The sequence below is a fragment of the Oratosquilla oratoria genome, chromosome 23, assembly GCF_046742065.1.
Source record: "Oratosquilla oratoria isolate Oo_2021 chromosome 23, ASM4674206v1, whole genome shotgun sequence".
Classification (NCBI taxonomy): domain Eukaryota; kingdom Metazoa; phylum Arthropoda; class Malacostraca; order Stomatopoda; family Squillidae; genus Oratosquilla; species Oratosquilla oratoria.
In genome coordinates this window covers 32,233,340-32,251,070 of record NC_134799.1, presented here as the reverse complement: position 1 = coordinate 32,251,070, position 17,731 = coordinate 32,233,340, and the positions used below count along the sequence as shown (strand labels likewise).

At 44.1% G+C, this 17,731-nt stretch overlaps 1 protein-coding gene across 1 annotated transcript in view; it reads right to left on the bottom strand.

Annotated features, from left to right (window-relative positions):
- The window catches only part of LOC143037757 (uncharacterized), a 766,745-nt gene that overhangs the window by 17,792 nt on the left and 731,222 nt on the right, over positions 1-17,731 (bottom strand). The window contains exon 21 of the mRNA XM_076206310.1: positions 12,841-13,034. Coding sequence (XP_076062425.1) covers positions 12,841-13,034 — 194 coding nt within the window. The remainder of the gene's footprint in view (positions 1-12,840; positions 13,035-17,731) is intronic.

Below are 17,731 nucleotides of genomic sequence, written 5' to 3'. Positions count from 1 at the left end.
CTACTTACACCAAATGACTCGTCGTTCCATTTGGCACCAAGATAACCCCATAGTATGGCACGCGTGGCACGGTATGACACCTGCCTCCTTTCCCTTCCCTTGTATCAAACAATCTGTCTTTGTCAGCAGCGAACCTCAACACTCAAACAACCCCCAACAGGACAAAGATGACAAAGAAGAAGAAAGATCATATGTTTCCTTCTCCCTCTGTCTCTCTGCGGAAGAACAACAGCTCCCCTGGACGACCCAACAACGCGTCCTGGTCGCCACTCCCTGCGCAAGAAATCCTCATCTCAAGTGGAAGGAGAAGGAAGACCACCAAGGTCAGGATCACCCAGGTGTGCCTAATGCTATTTACCGGGCAACCGGAGCCGGTGCAGGAACTGGAGGAACCTGACGGATTCCGGCGGAAAGACACACTTGCATCCTTATAAGCAACAGGTAGGCAGATGAAAATGCGCATGCCTGGACGCCAACACGCTTAACCCCCCCCCCAAAAAAAAAGTATATATATATATATATATATATATATATACATATATATATATTATATATATACATATATATATATAGAGAGAGAGAGAAAGAGAGAACACGCTTAACCCGAGAAAATAAAATAATTTATATATATTTCTATATATATATATATATATATATATATATATATATATATATATATATATATATATATAAACCAACATAAGCATATACGAGTACATGGCCCCGCTTCGTTCGCTGGATCGAAAAACTGAATAGCATTTAGCAAAATGAGTCATAAATAACTTCATGGGAAACTATATGCATGAATGTATGCACGTGTAAGTACGTATGTATATGTGTATTTATTACGTATGTATGCATGCATATATATATATATATATATATATATATATATATATATATATATATATATATATATATATATATATATATATATATATATATCCTTCGGAAGCTACACCGACCAATACTGCAAACCTATCCAACGATCAAAATAAAGGTCAGTCTGAAGGACAATGGGATTTGCATCTGAAAAAAACGGCAAGGAGGAGGAGGAGGAGGGGCAAGGGAGGGAAAGGAGCGAAAGAGGTAGGAGTGGTAGAGAGAAAGGAGCGAAAGGGAGAGAAAGGGTTGGTGGTGGAGACGAGACATGATAAACGGATGAAATAGAAGTGACAGATGAGAAATGAAAAGATAAGGAAAAATATATTAAAAGGAGAAAAAATAATAAATAATAAATAAAAAGGGATTGAAGTAGTAAAAACATAATAAATTACACGTAAAAAACAGGACAGCAAGAATGATACTAGAACTGACATTCTCAGCAGTATGAGTAAAGAAGAACATGGGAGGAATGAGGGAGAGAGGGAAGGAAGGGCCCAGTACGAGCGAAAATGAACCGTAGGCGGAAGGAGCACCACATGGGCGATTGTCGAAGAAGCTAGAAGCCTCAGGTAGGGGGCAGATTGAATCCCAGTGCGGGAGCAGGTGGTCAGCGCACTGCCAGTACGAGGAAGAAAAGGAAAAAAAAAAAAAAAGGAGGAGGAGGAAGAGGAGAACGAGGAATAGGAAAACTAGGAGGAGGAGGAAGAGGAGGAGAAAGAGGACGCGAGGGAGGAGGGGCAGGAATACGAGGGGTGGGAGGAAGATGAGTAGGGCGAAGAGGAGGAGGAGAAACCTCAACGCTCCAACATCGAAGAGGACGAGAAACCTCAACGCTCCAACATCGAAGTCAAAGGCAAAACTGTCCGCCTCAGACGAGGAACCAACTCAGAAGTCCGAAGTTGAGGCGTCGAACCGAAGGCAGGAAAAGGACTATGGCAAAGGCTGATAAAGACCACCGTAGCAGGGAAATGAACAGAATAGCCTGGCGGCAGCTAAATGAAAGGGAGACAGAGAGACAGACATACAGACAGACACAGAGCACATGCACATAGAGTACATTCCGGGGATGTGCTTGCGGACATAGTTTGATGCACAAAGTTAACTTAAAAAGAAAGAAAGAAGAAAGAAAAAAGACATCATCAACTACCCCCATGGAGCATGACCACATGCAGGCAGCCCCTCCTCCTCCCCCTCCACTTCACTCCTTTGCCACCAATAAAGCCACTCCCTAACAAGTCTGCCTCCTCCACACTAACTACCTCTCGCCCGTCGCGCCTCCTCCTCCTCCACTACCATCTCTACAATTACCACCACCACCAATCATCACCTCTTCCTTCCCTTCCGTGTTCTCCTTCTCCACCATCTCTACAACTCCAACCACCTTCTCCACTACCCCTACAACTACATTCATCCCCATCTCTTCCTTCCCCTCCTCCTACACTCAACCAAACCTGCAGCGGAATCGCTATAAAAAAACAAGTAAGTTTGCTGAGTTGGAGTTGGGGATGGAGTGTGAAGGAGTGTGAAAGGAGGAGGATGCGAAGATGAAGGAGAAGAGAGGAGGATAAGGAAGTACGAATTATTCAAATCACTGTCGGGATAGGGATGAGTGGAGAGGGGCACATTTCCTATTTATACATTTATTTTACTTGTTCTAAGCCTATAAAAGGTCTCATTTGCAGTCACTTGTGCCCCTTTTATATCTCACTTGCATATATTTGTCTCTTGACACGATTTTTTTTTTTTTTTTTTTTTAAGAGGACTGTGGGACGGGGAAGGATTTCAAACACAATTTCACCTTCAACGAGAGAGCCTTGATGTAGCCTAGAGGCCCTCTTAACATCACTTCAAAGCTGATGTTGGGCCCCTTCTCCTTGGCCCTCCCATGGGTTACACATCAATTAATCAACCAATCAATTTTGGTCACCAGCTGGGCCGGATGTGCATAAACGTATGCTACTCATTCGCCAGGCAATTTCATTCAGGTAAGGAATCTTCCCCCCACCCCCGCTGAAGGGCGGGAGAGGAAGAGGGAACCAGTGACGGCTAATAAACTATTCCATGCGTAACCCTACCATCGCGACATTACTCCTATTCCAAAGTAACCTAACTGAACTTATACTCCCTAAGGCAAACACAACACAGGAATCCAAATTTCCATTGTTCTATAAACCAACATCACCACAAGATCATCACCATCATCAATACCACCACTACTCCCACATTCACCACCTCCTCGTCCTTCTCCTCCTCCTCCTCCTCCTCCTCTTCTTCTTCCTCCTCCTCCTCCTCCCCATGGCGGAAGGTCAGAAGGGCGTGCAAGCCGCTTTGTGCCATTACTTGTACATGTGCCCCCACTGAGCATTGGCACACGGGTCTTACCTCACGTAACGGGGCCTTACTCTGGCCTTTGCAAGCTTAGCTCGGTCTTAATCCACAAAGTCCTCACATGAACCTTAGCAAGCACAGTCTGGCCTTGGTTCACGTAACGAGGCCTTAGTCGGGCTTTGTTTCACATAGAGGTTTCACTCGAGCCTTAGCAAAAATAATCTGCCCTTACCTCACGTAATAAGGCCTTAATGGGTTCCATTCCATTTCAAATGACCCGTTCTGTGAGAGAGCGAGCGAGCGAACGGGAGAGAGAGAGAGAGAGAGAGAGAGAGAGAGAGAGAGAGAGAGAGAGAGAGAGAGAGAGAGAGAGAAGGGAGAGATAGATCGAGAAGTTGGAAGTGTTTTTCTGAAGGAATATAATCGACTGGAAGGCTGGCAGAAAACGAGGGAACGACTGTGGTGTTGTTGTTGTTGGTGGTCAAAGGAGACGGTTAGGGAGTGTAAATCTTACATCATTACGGGTACACGGGACCCCGCCAAGTTCTGAGCAACAAATGAATTAGACATGCGAGACTCTAACTACGAGGGAAAGATGCGGTGGGGTAGGGACGGGTGAAATGGGGGGGGGGGGGAGGCGGGGGGGATACCGAGAAGAGGAGGAAATATTAGATGCCTAGAGATCTTTTCGAAGTTGGATAAAAATCATCGGGCATTAGCCTTCATGAAATGGTCACTCAGGAAGAATGGGGAGATTTGGGATGACAATTGAAGCGGTGTGATACTGGGGGATGACGAGTGAATGATCCGTCGGGAACACTGGTGGGTGAAAGTAGAACAGGGAGGAATGCATTGTATACGTGTGTATGTGTGTATATATATATATATATATATATATATATATATATATATATTATATATATATATATACACACACACGCATATGTGTATACAGAGTACAATACCTATATAACACTACATGAATGTCGAAGCGGGTTGCCAACTTGTGAACTGGTGAGTTCCCCGCAATTCGAGAGATGTTTTGTCAAGAAGTGACACTTGGACTGAGGACTCCCCTACTGCGCCTCAACAAGTGATTCACCTGGTGGTAACTCCAAGGGGTTGTGGAATCCGCGGGTGGTGGTTGCAGGTGTTGTTATTGTTCTTGTTGTTCGAGGGGTGGTAGTTGTTGCTGTTGTTGTCGTTGTGTGCAGATTTCCTGTGCCTCCTTTTAATGGTCACAACTTTGTAAGGCTTGCTGTGTATTGATAATCCATGGGCTGTTAGGGGTCATGCTTTTGTATGTGTGTGTGTGTGTGTGTGTGTGTGTGTGTGTGTGTGTGTGGTGTGTGTGTGTGTGTGAGAGAGAGAGAGAGAGAGAGAGAGAGAGAGAGAGTGCATTTTTAATTGAGTATCTATTCATTAAAACATACGCCCATTCACGTTCCCACACAAATTATTTACTTAGGACACGACTAGACGTGGAGAACGAGAAAAAAAAGGTCGGATTATTGACAGCTTCCACATAATACCAAAATAAGATCCTCCCCATTCATCAAATTTGAAAGTAGTCATCCACGACCCGAGGTGACTTGAAGACCCTAAACGCCAAAGAAGTGATCCCAAAAAGCGTAACTAACTTTACCCCATTTCCTTCTGTCTAAAGTTTGACGATTCTAATTAGCTCATGGGCGACCTTGTTAAGCTGAGCCCTACATTCGCCTCTTAACTTCTTTGCAGGTTCACTGAAAGCCAATGACAAACAATTCTATTCAGATTTGGAGGAAACCTTGGACGCAAGAGGTCTATGCATGTTGTCCACAGGATGACTGTTCATTTTTCTTTTCCTTCCGGACACCGACAAACGAAAGCGACAACAGCGGTTAATAGAAATGTATGTGTGGGCGCAGTACAGCTGGCGTTTCACGATAGCTTGAATTTTTTCCGTCCCCTGTCCTTGGCTATGCGGATTCCGACGTCAATAAGTCACTGCGGTGACATCAAGTATAGGACAGCTGTGCGGATGGTGACGTCAATAAGTCATGAAATGGCATTGTGTATGTATATGTATATATATGTATGTATATGTATATATATGTATATATATATATATATATATATATATATATATATATATATATATATATATAATTGTGTGTTTGTGCATGAGTGTGTATTCGCGTATGGATGTATGTGTGTCATACGAAAAAAAATACTTCAAAAAACATTTTTCTCACCTCGCCACCATGACCAAAAATAAGAGTAAAAAAGCAAAGACAGACTAAAATTAAATGAAAATAGATAAGAAAAATACACAAGTCAAACATAGATAATATAAAAAAGAAGGCTAACTTGATAAAACCGGAGAGAGATAGATAGATGGATAGAGAGAGAGAGAGAGAGAGGTAGGGAGGGAAGGAGATGGAGAAGTCATAAACAAACTATATGTCAGCGGGGTTGATGTCACTTTGATGTCGTTCCTCCGACGAGACGTCGTTAGAGGAACAGGGACACCCTGCAGCGCCTCGATGCTTATTAAGGCAACGCGCGCGATGGGAACACGCACGCAACGACGCAGACATGAAGACGTACAAAGCACAATCACGATTTGGCTCGCACACACGCTGGAGACTAATCAAGTTAGGTTGTCAGGCGATTCTATTCAGCTTCGAGGAAGCCCCTCTGTGCTTTCGCGAGACTGGAGGGAGGGACGAAAGGAGGAAGGGGGAGAGAGGGGAGGGACGAAGGGAGTGAGGGAAGGGGAGAAGGACAGAGATGGATGAGAATTGGAAGGGAGAAGGGCCAGAGAGAGAAGAGGGAGGGAAGGGGAAGGGTAAGTGGGAAAGGGGGAAAGAGAAGTAGGAAAGTGAAGGGAGAAAGGGAAAGGAAAGGTGAAGAGAAGAGGAGGAAGGAGAGGGAGTGGGAGAGGAGGAGAATAAAAAGAGAGGGAAAAAAGAAACGAAGAAGAGAAGTTATATATAGAAAAATAAGGACACTCACGGAGAGAGAGAGAGAGAGAGAGAGAGAGAGAGAGAGAGAGAGACAAGCGCACACAATTTCCCTGATTGAAGAAAAAAAAAACGAGACAAAACAATGGCCTCTTTAACAAACGCAAACAAACAAAGGCAGGTCCACTCCATGACAGGTCGGCAAGCACACTAACAAAGACAAATGCGATATGGAGACGTGAAGGTGCTAAAGGAGAGATTCCAGAGCAGCAATCGAAGGATATGCCAATCAGCATTCTTCTCTGAGTGGATAAAATTCTCCAATAATAAAAGGGCTCTGTGACTCTGGTCCATTGCGGCGTCACTAGAGGGACCGAGTGTCGACGAAGGGAAATAGGAGGACCAGGGTTTAGGTGAGACGTCGAATTCAGGGCAGAAGAAAAGGGGAAGTGAACTACTGACAAAGACGACGTCGAAGTCAGTTTGTGGACATGGTCCACTGAAGACGGAGCAGGCGTTCGAAAGAAGGAGGGGGAAGGAGAGGAAAAGGAGGAGCAGGTAGAGGAGGAGGAGGAGGAGGAGGAGGAGGAAACAAACAAGGCCAGGAAGTCCACGGTCTTCATGGAAACACCAAGACAAAGCCCCTCAGCACCCAACGTGAGACACGCCTCCTTGAGGCGCTGAAGTCCAAACGTTATCTACAGGAAGAATATTGTTGTTGTTGTTGTTGTTGTTGTATATATCGCACAGATCCTACATCGAAACAATACCAAGGTAAGGTGAGTGTGTTATCGTAAATGGCAGCCATGAAGAACATCACGAGGGACGATCGCTCTTCCAAGTATATTTATCAAGTTCTGTCCTTGTGTAACATCGTATGCCGTAGGCATCGCCACAGAAGAAGAGAGTAGTCACGCGGCTCAAGCTGATCAGCATGTGACAGCAACTCTGCTGACCAGGACGGCGTGTCCGTGCTAACACGTTGTCAGCAAGTACAGATAAACGAGGTCCCTATTGCAACACAAACTCCAAGGGAGAAAGAGGTCAATGAAGGAAGGGGTGGGGAGGGGAGTGGGGGTAACATAAAAGGAGAGCAAGTGTGGGGACAAGGAGGAAGCCGGGGGGGGGGGGCGTTGGATAGGAGAAGAAGACATAAGAAATCACTCAGGTTGGGGAAAGGATGAGGGGTGAGGATGTGGAGGTGGCGCCTTATGATACTATTCGTTTTTGCACACCTTCAAGCCAGTGTTAGGCTAATTAGTTCACCCCCTGCTCCCTCTTCCTTCCATCTATCTCTACCTCTACCCGTAACCCAAATCTACCCTTCAAATTCAGCCAGAATCTACTATCCATTATTAATTAACCCCACCATCCTCTGTCACCACATTCCTCTTCCTCCGCATCCTCCTTCAGTGAACAATACCGGAGACAACACCCATCCCAAGTAACATTTCAAATGAACAAAACTATCGAATTCATTCAACGAACTCTTGCATTCGTTGCTGCACAGATGGGGGTCGACAAACTAAGCGAAAATAAGCAAAAGTCACGGTGTAACGAAAACTTTGATAAGTTCAAGAAGAAGAAGAAGAAGAAGGAGAAGAAGGAGAATCACGGATTTATATTTGTACCATTACTACCATCTGCGAGAGGACACAGGTGGTGCACTTGCTCGGAGTCGCTAGCTTCTTCTCCATGTGCGAGGAAATACTAAGAGATGACCGTACTTATCCCGGGAGATCCTCAACGACAGATGATACTTGAGAGTAGGAGAATGAAGCGGGGAGTGTGAAGGTCGATGTGAACGTGACAGATGGCAACACCAACTACTTCGCTCACCCCTTCTTAGTCTCTCTCACTACGTATGGGTAAATCGCTCCGTCACGCGTGACCTTCCCACCATTACTATTAATCTCGGGCCCCCATACACAACTCAGGCTATCCGTGATTTGGACACCACAAGCTAATGCTGCCCCCTTTACCTGTGGTCACGCCTCCGCCAGTAGTAGTGGACCTGTTGGTAAAGTGTCCTTAAAGGAATATGGTGGCAAAGTCTGAAGGACATCATCGCCCTCAATGATGGGTCTTGGATCCAAGGAGGACTATAGTCACAAGGTGGCGGTGGCGAGTTAGTTGGGGTAGCAGATGTAATTGTTGTTGTGGTGGTGAATATGTTTATGGAGGCATGGTATTTTGGTGCCTGGTGATAGTGGTCATAGTATATTTGGTTGTGGTTGTTGCGGTGGTAATACATCATATATTGGCGCCTGTTGTTGGTGATGATAGTAGTGGCATGGTGGTAGTGGATGGTAATTGTGGTATCTCCAACCCCACCTCTTTCACCGCCGCCAGTTATGACAGGTCACTGGCTAATTGCACGCGCGTCCATAACTACCAGTAATGGCCTATCCCAAACTAATTGCACGCATATCTGTCCGAAGGCGAGAAGGGAACGTCACTTACTGATTAAAAACCTTTCTCCACTAAAATGCGAGGCGTCAGCGACCCACTAAATACACAATACCCCTTCACTACCGAGCGTCCACCTCGTCACCCATCAAGACCTCACTTAAAAGTTATTGGAGCGTAACATGCGAGTAACTGAATTTACTACGGAGTAACAGGCACACCGTGGATGAGCTGGAACACGTTATTCGTCAACTGAACGCGTACATATATGGATGAAAGAAGGCAATGTATCCCATTTCCTGTAATTATAGGGACGTGCAATGGACATAAAATACACTAATTGCAGTCTCTTGCACTGATGCAGAACATGCTATTCATCGGGTAAGCAAAAGGTTCGGACACGTCAACAGCATGTCATGTATATTGGGCGAGGAACAAACTACAAATTTCAAGTGATAATTATACTTCGGCAATGACGAAATGATAGACACGTTGGGATTTCAGTATACCAATAATAATAATCAGGGCAGTCTGCTCCTGTTCTACGTGACGAACTAAAGGACGTCGGAGATGATGCTCTCCCACCAAACTCAACAATCCGAAAGTGCATCCCTGAGGGGCTGACACTTGATCTCCAGACAGGGCCCAAAATTCCTGTCAATTTTGTGGTTCCTGCTTTTCAAGTAGAGAACTGACAAACCGCCGACTGCTCCCCTTCTATTATTACTTTAAGTTGGTAAAAGCCCCACACTCATACAACAGAAAAGAGTCCGACGTTTCTTCCTAGGGAGATCAATGGGAGGGACTGGGGTTCGTTACCAACCGCTGAGGGACTGTGGACTAGACAGTGGATACTTATACAAGTCACTATTATTTTCCCCACGTGAAGCCGGTTGCTATCACCTTGTAACCATGAAGAACACTATTATAACCATTTACACTAAAAGAGAAGACAAAGTAAATAAAAAAATACGTTCATCTAGGTTACTCGCGGAAGTTCTAGTCTACTGCTCTTTTCTGGTTCTCTGTGCGAAGAAGATATTGTTACCAAATCGTCCAAGCGACAACTAAGTCAAGCTGCTCACGTGGAAGTGTAGCCAACTGTACCAGTAATAACATTTAAAGACAGTCATTACGTACTTGTGTCCTTCCATGAACTACTCATTATGTACACTTACGGCCGACCGTAAGACCCTTAAGTACGCGTCAGGGCGACATGGGCGTGTCAAAGGTACACGTGTAGGTGACATGAGTGTATTAACGACCGCGCTAGCACAAATGTGATAACATAGTTACCTTCGGCATAAGGCGAGGGTAACCTAGATAACAATGACAGTGACTACCACTACTCCCTGCCTGATACGATCACCACCACCGCCATTACCGCCACTAGTACCAACATCAACACTACTTCTACTATTACAACAGCAACCACTGCTGCTGTTGTACTACTACTACTAACACTGCCACAACTACCACCGCTATCACAAAGGATTACAAAGGCGGTCCATATCTAGGTCGGATGCGAAAAAATTATAATAAATATATAAATAAATAATAATAAAAATAATAATGAATAAAATAAATATATAAATGCATAGGTGTAGTTAAATAATAAACAGGTAAATAGCAAATAACTAATAATAAATGTGAATCAAGCAAATAATAAACAGACACATGATAAAAATATACAAATAATATTGGTTCCAGCATTTCATCATTACCACCACATTCACTACGACTACCACCATCATCATCATCACCACCACTCTCAAAACCACTCTCGTCTTCTTTGCACCCGTATCGCTTTTTGCGGCCCGAGCCGTGCCTGCCTCGCTGAACGAAAGCGGCTGGACAATCACCTTCCCCCGGACTACCTACCACCGCCCTCGTTATCACAAAACAAGGCCAACTACCTCGGGTGTCATTCGTGTCAACATAAATGGCACCGGGGCCATCGCACCAAAGCTACACTTTGCCGCGAAGGATTAAATCATCCTTAATTCCCCTTCCGTACTTAAAATGTACTCTTTTACTTAGTCAGTCAATTACTTATTCATTTATTTCTCATTTACTTAGTTATTTCTCTATTCATATATGTCTTCATTTATCTACTTATCGATTTATCTATTTACCGAGGTTAGGCGATTATATTCAAATGTGTAGCACCCATTCTGTACCAAAGAGACAATAGCTGTTCCTCTTTGCTTATGAAGAAGATGATGATGATGACGATGATTATCATTATTAGTACTATTATGATCGCCGACAACTCAACAACGCTTCTATTCTTGTAGACTTTATCACGGTGTTCAGAATAAATATGTGTGTGTGTGTGTGTGTGTGTGTGTGTGTGTGAGAGAGAGAGAGAGAGAGAGAGAGAGAGAGAGAGAGAGAGAGAGAGAGAAGGAGACACAGGGAGAGAAAAAGGTGTGATACAGATACATAGAGATATAGACAAAAAGATACAGAGAGAAGCCTCGAGTGAGGAAAAGTAATGAAAATTAGGTTTCCTTCTTTGGAGCAACGGTTCAGACAACGCATCAACCGCGGGAGATTTTTCCTACAAGGGCGAGTGGCAATCAGCAGCGACTGGCTCGTAGACTGGGCGTTGCTGGAGGCTTACGATAACGAGAGGAGGCTAGTCATGGGTCACTGGGTCTTTGGGGAACCTGACGAGGCGACTTACGAAGATCCGTCTTGGTGGCAGAAGACAAAGAGGTCTCCAGGAGGCCAAGATTCATGAATTAATTGTCCTCGGTTCTACAGGAAAAGGATGTAGAGGACAAAGAGGAAATGAAATAGATGTGGAAGCGGAAGAAGAAAACAAGGAGGAGAGAGGGAAAAAGCGGAAGAGGAGAAAGAAGAACAAGACAATAATGATGAGGATGAAGAAGGGGAAGGAAAGGAATAGGAGGAAGAGAAGTAGAAGGAAGGAAGAGAAGAGGGATGAGGAAGAACAAGACGACGATCATAATGGTGATGAAGATGGGGAAGGGGAGGAGAAAGAGGATGAAAAGGAGAAAGAAGAAGAAGAAAAAGATCAAGACGATTATGATAATGAAGAAAAAGAAGGGGAAGAGGCAGTGGCGAAGAGGTGAAGAAGGGGAACGAGGAAGAAAAGGCAGAGGACGAATGCAGAGGAATCTCATGGAAAGTGTTTACTATGGCAATTATCGTATAAGTTGAGAACGTCCGAGATGGTGACTCCGGTTCAGTGAGGCACATGGATGGTTTGCCCAAGGTTACAGGATAGAGATTATACATTTGTCAACATCAAGTGGGACGGGCAAAGATTATATATGAAATAGTGTCAGGAAAGGGAAAAGAAGGAAGAGAAGAAGAAAAAGATGGACAGATAAAATTATAGTCATAGAGAGATAGAAACAGAGAGAGAGCATAAGAAGAAAGGATAGGTACAAGGTAAAATGTAGTGACAACACAGGAGACGAAGTGGAAGGAAATGGAAATAGGGCTCCGAAGGACAGAAAGAATGGGAAGAGACGGAGAGAAAGAAGACACCGAATCACTTTTCTTTCGTACACATGATTGCCTCTTCTGCTCCCCCGACTCGCCCAATCGGCCGACCGTCCCTCCCTAATCACAGGCTGTCGTTACCAATCACGACGACTCGCCTCCTGCCGAGGCCCGGGGGGGCGGGGCTCCACGTCAGCCCAATCAGCGACCACCAGGTCTGGTGACGTCACTAATCACCAAACGTCCTCTTGCTATGACCACGATGCATATATTCTAAGTATAGGGTTGTTTTCAATCGCACTTTGCACGACACGGCCCTAAGTTCAAATCCTACAGCTCCCGGTGATTTTATCATAACACTTAGGGCAAAGGTGACCTCGTCGTCGAAGTTAAGTGTCAACAGGTGTGTTTTTTCTGGTTGGGAAATAACATTTCATTCAAAATCTACACTAATATCTCTCTCCCGAAAGACAGATATATATATATATATATATATATATATCAGGTAATGAAACTCCCAATTAGTTTGATAAGATTGTGTGGCACTATGTATGATAAGGATACTGAAAGACCTTGGCAACTCTACGTATTGGTATCGCTACATCACTACATTTCCCTTCTTCACTATGCAACTGCCACACTCAAGGCTATTCCTCTATCAAATCAATAAACATTGATATTGTATTTCCGGTGGTTGTGTATTTTGAGAAAAATCCACATTAAAAATGTTCCATGTTATCAGAAGAACAGAAATAAAATCTTCCAAAATGATATCTACAAAGGAGTTACTCACTCGGACTTCTTCGAGACTTTTCTGAAGATCTTCGCGGCTCTTGCAGTCTCTGGAGGCTGCGGCCGAGCGGTCGGCCAGGGCTTCGAAGGCAAGACGAAGACTCTTCACACGTTTCTGTAGCTCCCGCACTTGAGAACTCAGCCGCTGCTTCTCCAAGGCTTGCGTCTGAAGGGCCTCCCATCTCTGCACAATACCTAGAAAATAACGAGGAAATACACAAGTCAGTAGTTGAGCGCAGTAGTATACCATGGTCACCCCCCTAACGCCTAAAGAGGATGAGACTGTACTACCCTATCAGAGAAAATGAAGTTGATTTAAGGGGTAACTTCACTAAAATATCAACCAACCTCTAATTAAAGCGAACATGTCATGTTACCATTGTTTTAGGATTACACAAACCCCCTTAAACATTACCTCAGGATATAACATGTAATATTTCATTATGAATACATATTTCCTAACTTACGGCGTAGCAATGGATAAAACTTTCTTCTTGAGTAATCACTCTCATATCCCTCGTCAATACAAGTGAGTCTGATGCGATTATGAGGAGACATGGCGAGTTCCTTTTCTTATTATTCGAGTCGCTACAGGTTTTATAAAGAAGCAAGGTCACTAATATACGAGAACGAAATAATCCCAGCACTTGTCATGTTGTCACATTACCCTGGTAAGTTCATAAAGGTATACAAAGCTTTCAATGTCTTTCAATATGGCTTCCTTGTGTCTATCCTAGTTTTTTAAAAAACATGGATTAGTTTTGGCTTTTGTTACACATGCAAAAGTTAACAAAAATACATGCAAATTTACACACATAAAACATACGTTACGTAGTATTCCTGTGTGTGTGTGTGTGTGTGTGTGTGTGTGTGTGTGTGTGTGTGTGTGTGTGTGTGTGTGATGAAAGGAGCGTTGCCGGCGCGATTTTTGCTGGAGTTCAACAAATTATACGTGATTAATTACATTGCTTGGTTCTCAGAATCACCCTATTATTGTTATAATTGCTATTGATATTCCTAATTATTACTATTATTGTTGTCATCATTGATTTTAATCATTCATCATTATCATTATTACTATCATTATTATTATTTTTTATTATTATTACCATCATCAACATCATTATTGTTAACGCTTGTATTACAAATGCCTTTTCGATATTGACCTAAATATTATGGTCACAATGTTATCGTTCTATTTGTAGAATGTCTTCAGAAAAGTTCTACTTCGCATTTATGCCCACCAAATAAGGAAAAGGGTAAAAATATCCACTTCTACAATATTCTAGCATTCCCTACACAACAATGATATAACGTTGATTTTCACGACCATGAAAATCTTGGATCTTAGGTCAAAATCACACACAGACACACACACACACACACACACACACACATATATATATAAGGTGTCGTGGCTGCCAAAATAAAAATAACAATTATATAAGTTTGGTTAATAAATAATTGTCATATTGGGGCCCAATACACGTTCAAAGTTGTTTGGATCAAGTCCCGGCCGTGACCCAGTTTGTGCATCCCTGAACGAAATCCCTTTCAATTCGATCTAAATACGTGGTTAGTGTCACGCATACCAACCAGGCGTCACTGTTCAATAACACAATGTTCCATAATGACAAGGTGTCCCTGTATTAAAAGCGCTGGGTTTACGCGCGCGCGCGCACACACACACACACACACACACACACACACACACACACACACAGATGCCTAGATATGTGAAACAAGTTGGGTAAAACCAGTGCAGGCCAATACTATAAACGAATTTATGGCAAAATATGAGAAGTGGAAGCAGAGGGACGGGACCCATGAGCACAACTCCAAACACGTATACTACAACTAGTTAAACACACACAAACATACACATACACACAAACAATGTACGTTCGTGACAGTGCTTACACGCACTGAGAGCACAGACAGTGGCAACCCCACATCCCTCCCCCTCCATGATGTTTTGTAACGATAGTTACCTAACCTCGAAAGAGTCATGGGGGCACAGCTGCCTCTTTCATTTGCTCTGTTCCTACGCAGTTATGGATGACGACTTAGATCAAGGACAGATCTTCATCTATATCCTGGTTAAAACAAATTAAATGCCTCTTAGTATTTACTGTTTCTGATAGGTCTTTTTTAAAAGGAAGGGGATGACCGTTCTTCTCTCTCTCTCTCTCTCTCTCTCTCTCTCCCTCTCTCTCTCTCCTGCTGACACGTGCGCGGAACTGCACGTGTACGGCGATGAACGTGTCCATTTTCCAAGAATGTTAATCTAATATCCTCTTTGTGTGTGTATGTGTATGTATATGTGTGTGTGTGCGCGCACGTGTGCGTGCGTGTGTGTGTGTGTGTGTGCGTGTGTGCGCGCGCGCTTCTCTTTTTTCATACTTTTACATTATCCTACCCTATCCTCCCACCCTCTCATTCCCTCCGACCCAGAAGACCCACATGGTCACCCACTCACACTCCCCGACCACACCCACTCTCTTCTGAAGTCGAGGAGTGGGCGACATGAAACCCATATGAAGACAGGAACGTCCTTGCGAACTTTAACACATGGCCTAAGTTAATATCACATAATTCATATCATATATATATATATATATATATATATATATATATATATATATATATATACATACACATATATACAACTTAATATATACAACTTAACACAAAGTTGTCCTCAAAGCTGGTTGACATCGCTTTAATCCCTCTAGGCTTTGAACGACCCCCCCCCCCCGGTCGCTGAATAAAAACTTTGGGCGAAGGGGCTCTTCACCAATGTTATCATAAAGGTGATCCCTAATTTTCACATTTTAATGACCTCAAATTATTTTGTTCACGTCCTCCAACACTTATCCATCAATAAATGTCACTTCTGTTCTCTAATATACCTTCCGCCCAGTCAAAAAGAACAGAGTTATGAGCACAAGTTCGTACGACACACAAACATTGCCCAGCATGGTCACGGGACATTCCACTTTGTCATGCAGCATCGATCCCGAGAAAGGGGTCAACTCACTCCCCTCCCAACTCCACCCGTGACTCCACCTCTACTCCTTCCCTTGGTCATTACACACTCACGTCCACAGATCACCCCCTCCCTCCCTCCCTCCCTCCTAGCTCATTTGACAGCCAGCCCCCTCCAATATCCTCATGGGAATTACCCTCATTCTTGGGTGACCCTTATGCGACTGTCCTCGAGCTTCGACCTCGAACCTCGTACTCGACCTACTGGAGCCCCACTGGCACTGGGAGCGGCATAGCAACAGAGCAATTGTACAGTGCCACTCTCCCCCCCCCCCTCTCCAATGGCCCACTTTACCCACGTCGAGGCAATGAACAGTTCACAGCCCCCAACATGTATATTACGTTTGAACACGCGAGCCAAACCACCGACGCGTGTAATGTAGGATGTAATGCATCCGGTGATACAGTCCTACATCCGTGTTTCCTTGATGCATGATCCCAGACTGGATAATTATGCATCATTTCCATATTTGTGTCTTCTACGTGCAGCTTCTAGAGCAAGTCATTGATGGGATTCTGTTCATCATTCAAAAAAAATTCCAGCTGTACACAACTTCACATGCACCAACACACAAAGTTTGGCCAATGTAAACACAGAGACGGGATCCTACGATCATGGTTCTCGTCCTGCGCATTACAGTTAGACAAAACACACATTTCCTAAAACCGCACATGGTGACGCTTGTGTACATGGATGTACTGGATTACACACACAACAATTCCATAATTACGCCTCGCAGGCAGTCAACCACATACTCGAACAGACTAACTACATCCGGAGCCAATTTCGTCACATCCAATGCCTGCCTTTCACCTTACCTGTAAATAACCACCCTGCAAATCACTGCCTCCCCTAACTGTCCACCCTCCTCCCAACACAAATAGTTCCCTCCCCTGTTTCCCTGAACACACACAAAGAGGCATACCTTACACACACAAATAGACCTTCCCGCACATACCTACAAAAATTTATGACAACCCCACGTGTAAACCAACACTTCACCCCTGATTTATACCACTTTCGTACCCTTCTCCCTTTTCTCCAGAGGTTCTTACCCTCTCGGTACGTCTGTCACAAAGTCTAGGCCTAATCTTCGTTTCCCTTCATCCCTTCGACCTCGAAGAGGTCTTCGACCTTGAGGAGCTCTTCGACTTCGAGGAGCTTTTCGACCTCGAGGAGCTCTTCGACCTTGAGGAGCTTCTCAACTTCGAGTAGCTCTTCGACTCCAGGTGCTCTTCGACCTCGAGGAGCTCTTCGACCTTAAGCTCTTCAATCTCGAGAGGCTCTTCGATCTCGAGGAGCTCTCCGATCTCGAGGGGCTCTTCGATCTTGAGGAGCTTTTCGATCTCGGGGAGCTATTCGATCTCGACGAGCTCTTCAAAGTCGAGGACCTCTTCGACTTCGACCTCTTTGTTGGTGTTTCCCGATATCAGTCCAATCACAGAAAACGATTTTTTGATTTAGAAATGTTTCTCAGTTGAAATACCATGTATCGTCTACCTCTTCCTGCTCCTCTCTTGTTCGCGCGCACACACACACACACACACACACACACACACACACACACACACACACACACACACACATATATATATATATTAAACATACACATGAGAGTACAATAACACAAGAATCTCGTAGGCAATAACACAAATTCTCCGTCTACGGGACATAATTAACATAGTTGCACTTAACTGTTACTGCACAAACAATATTAAAAAGAGATCAAGATTTCTGGCTCGTTATACTTTCTCCATACTCCATGTGGAGGGGAGTGCAGGGGAAAGTGAAGGAAGGGAGGGGAGTGGAGGGAGTGGGAGGAGAGGATCGCGTCCTTTTTCTT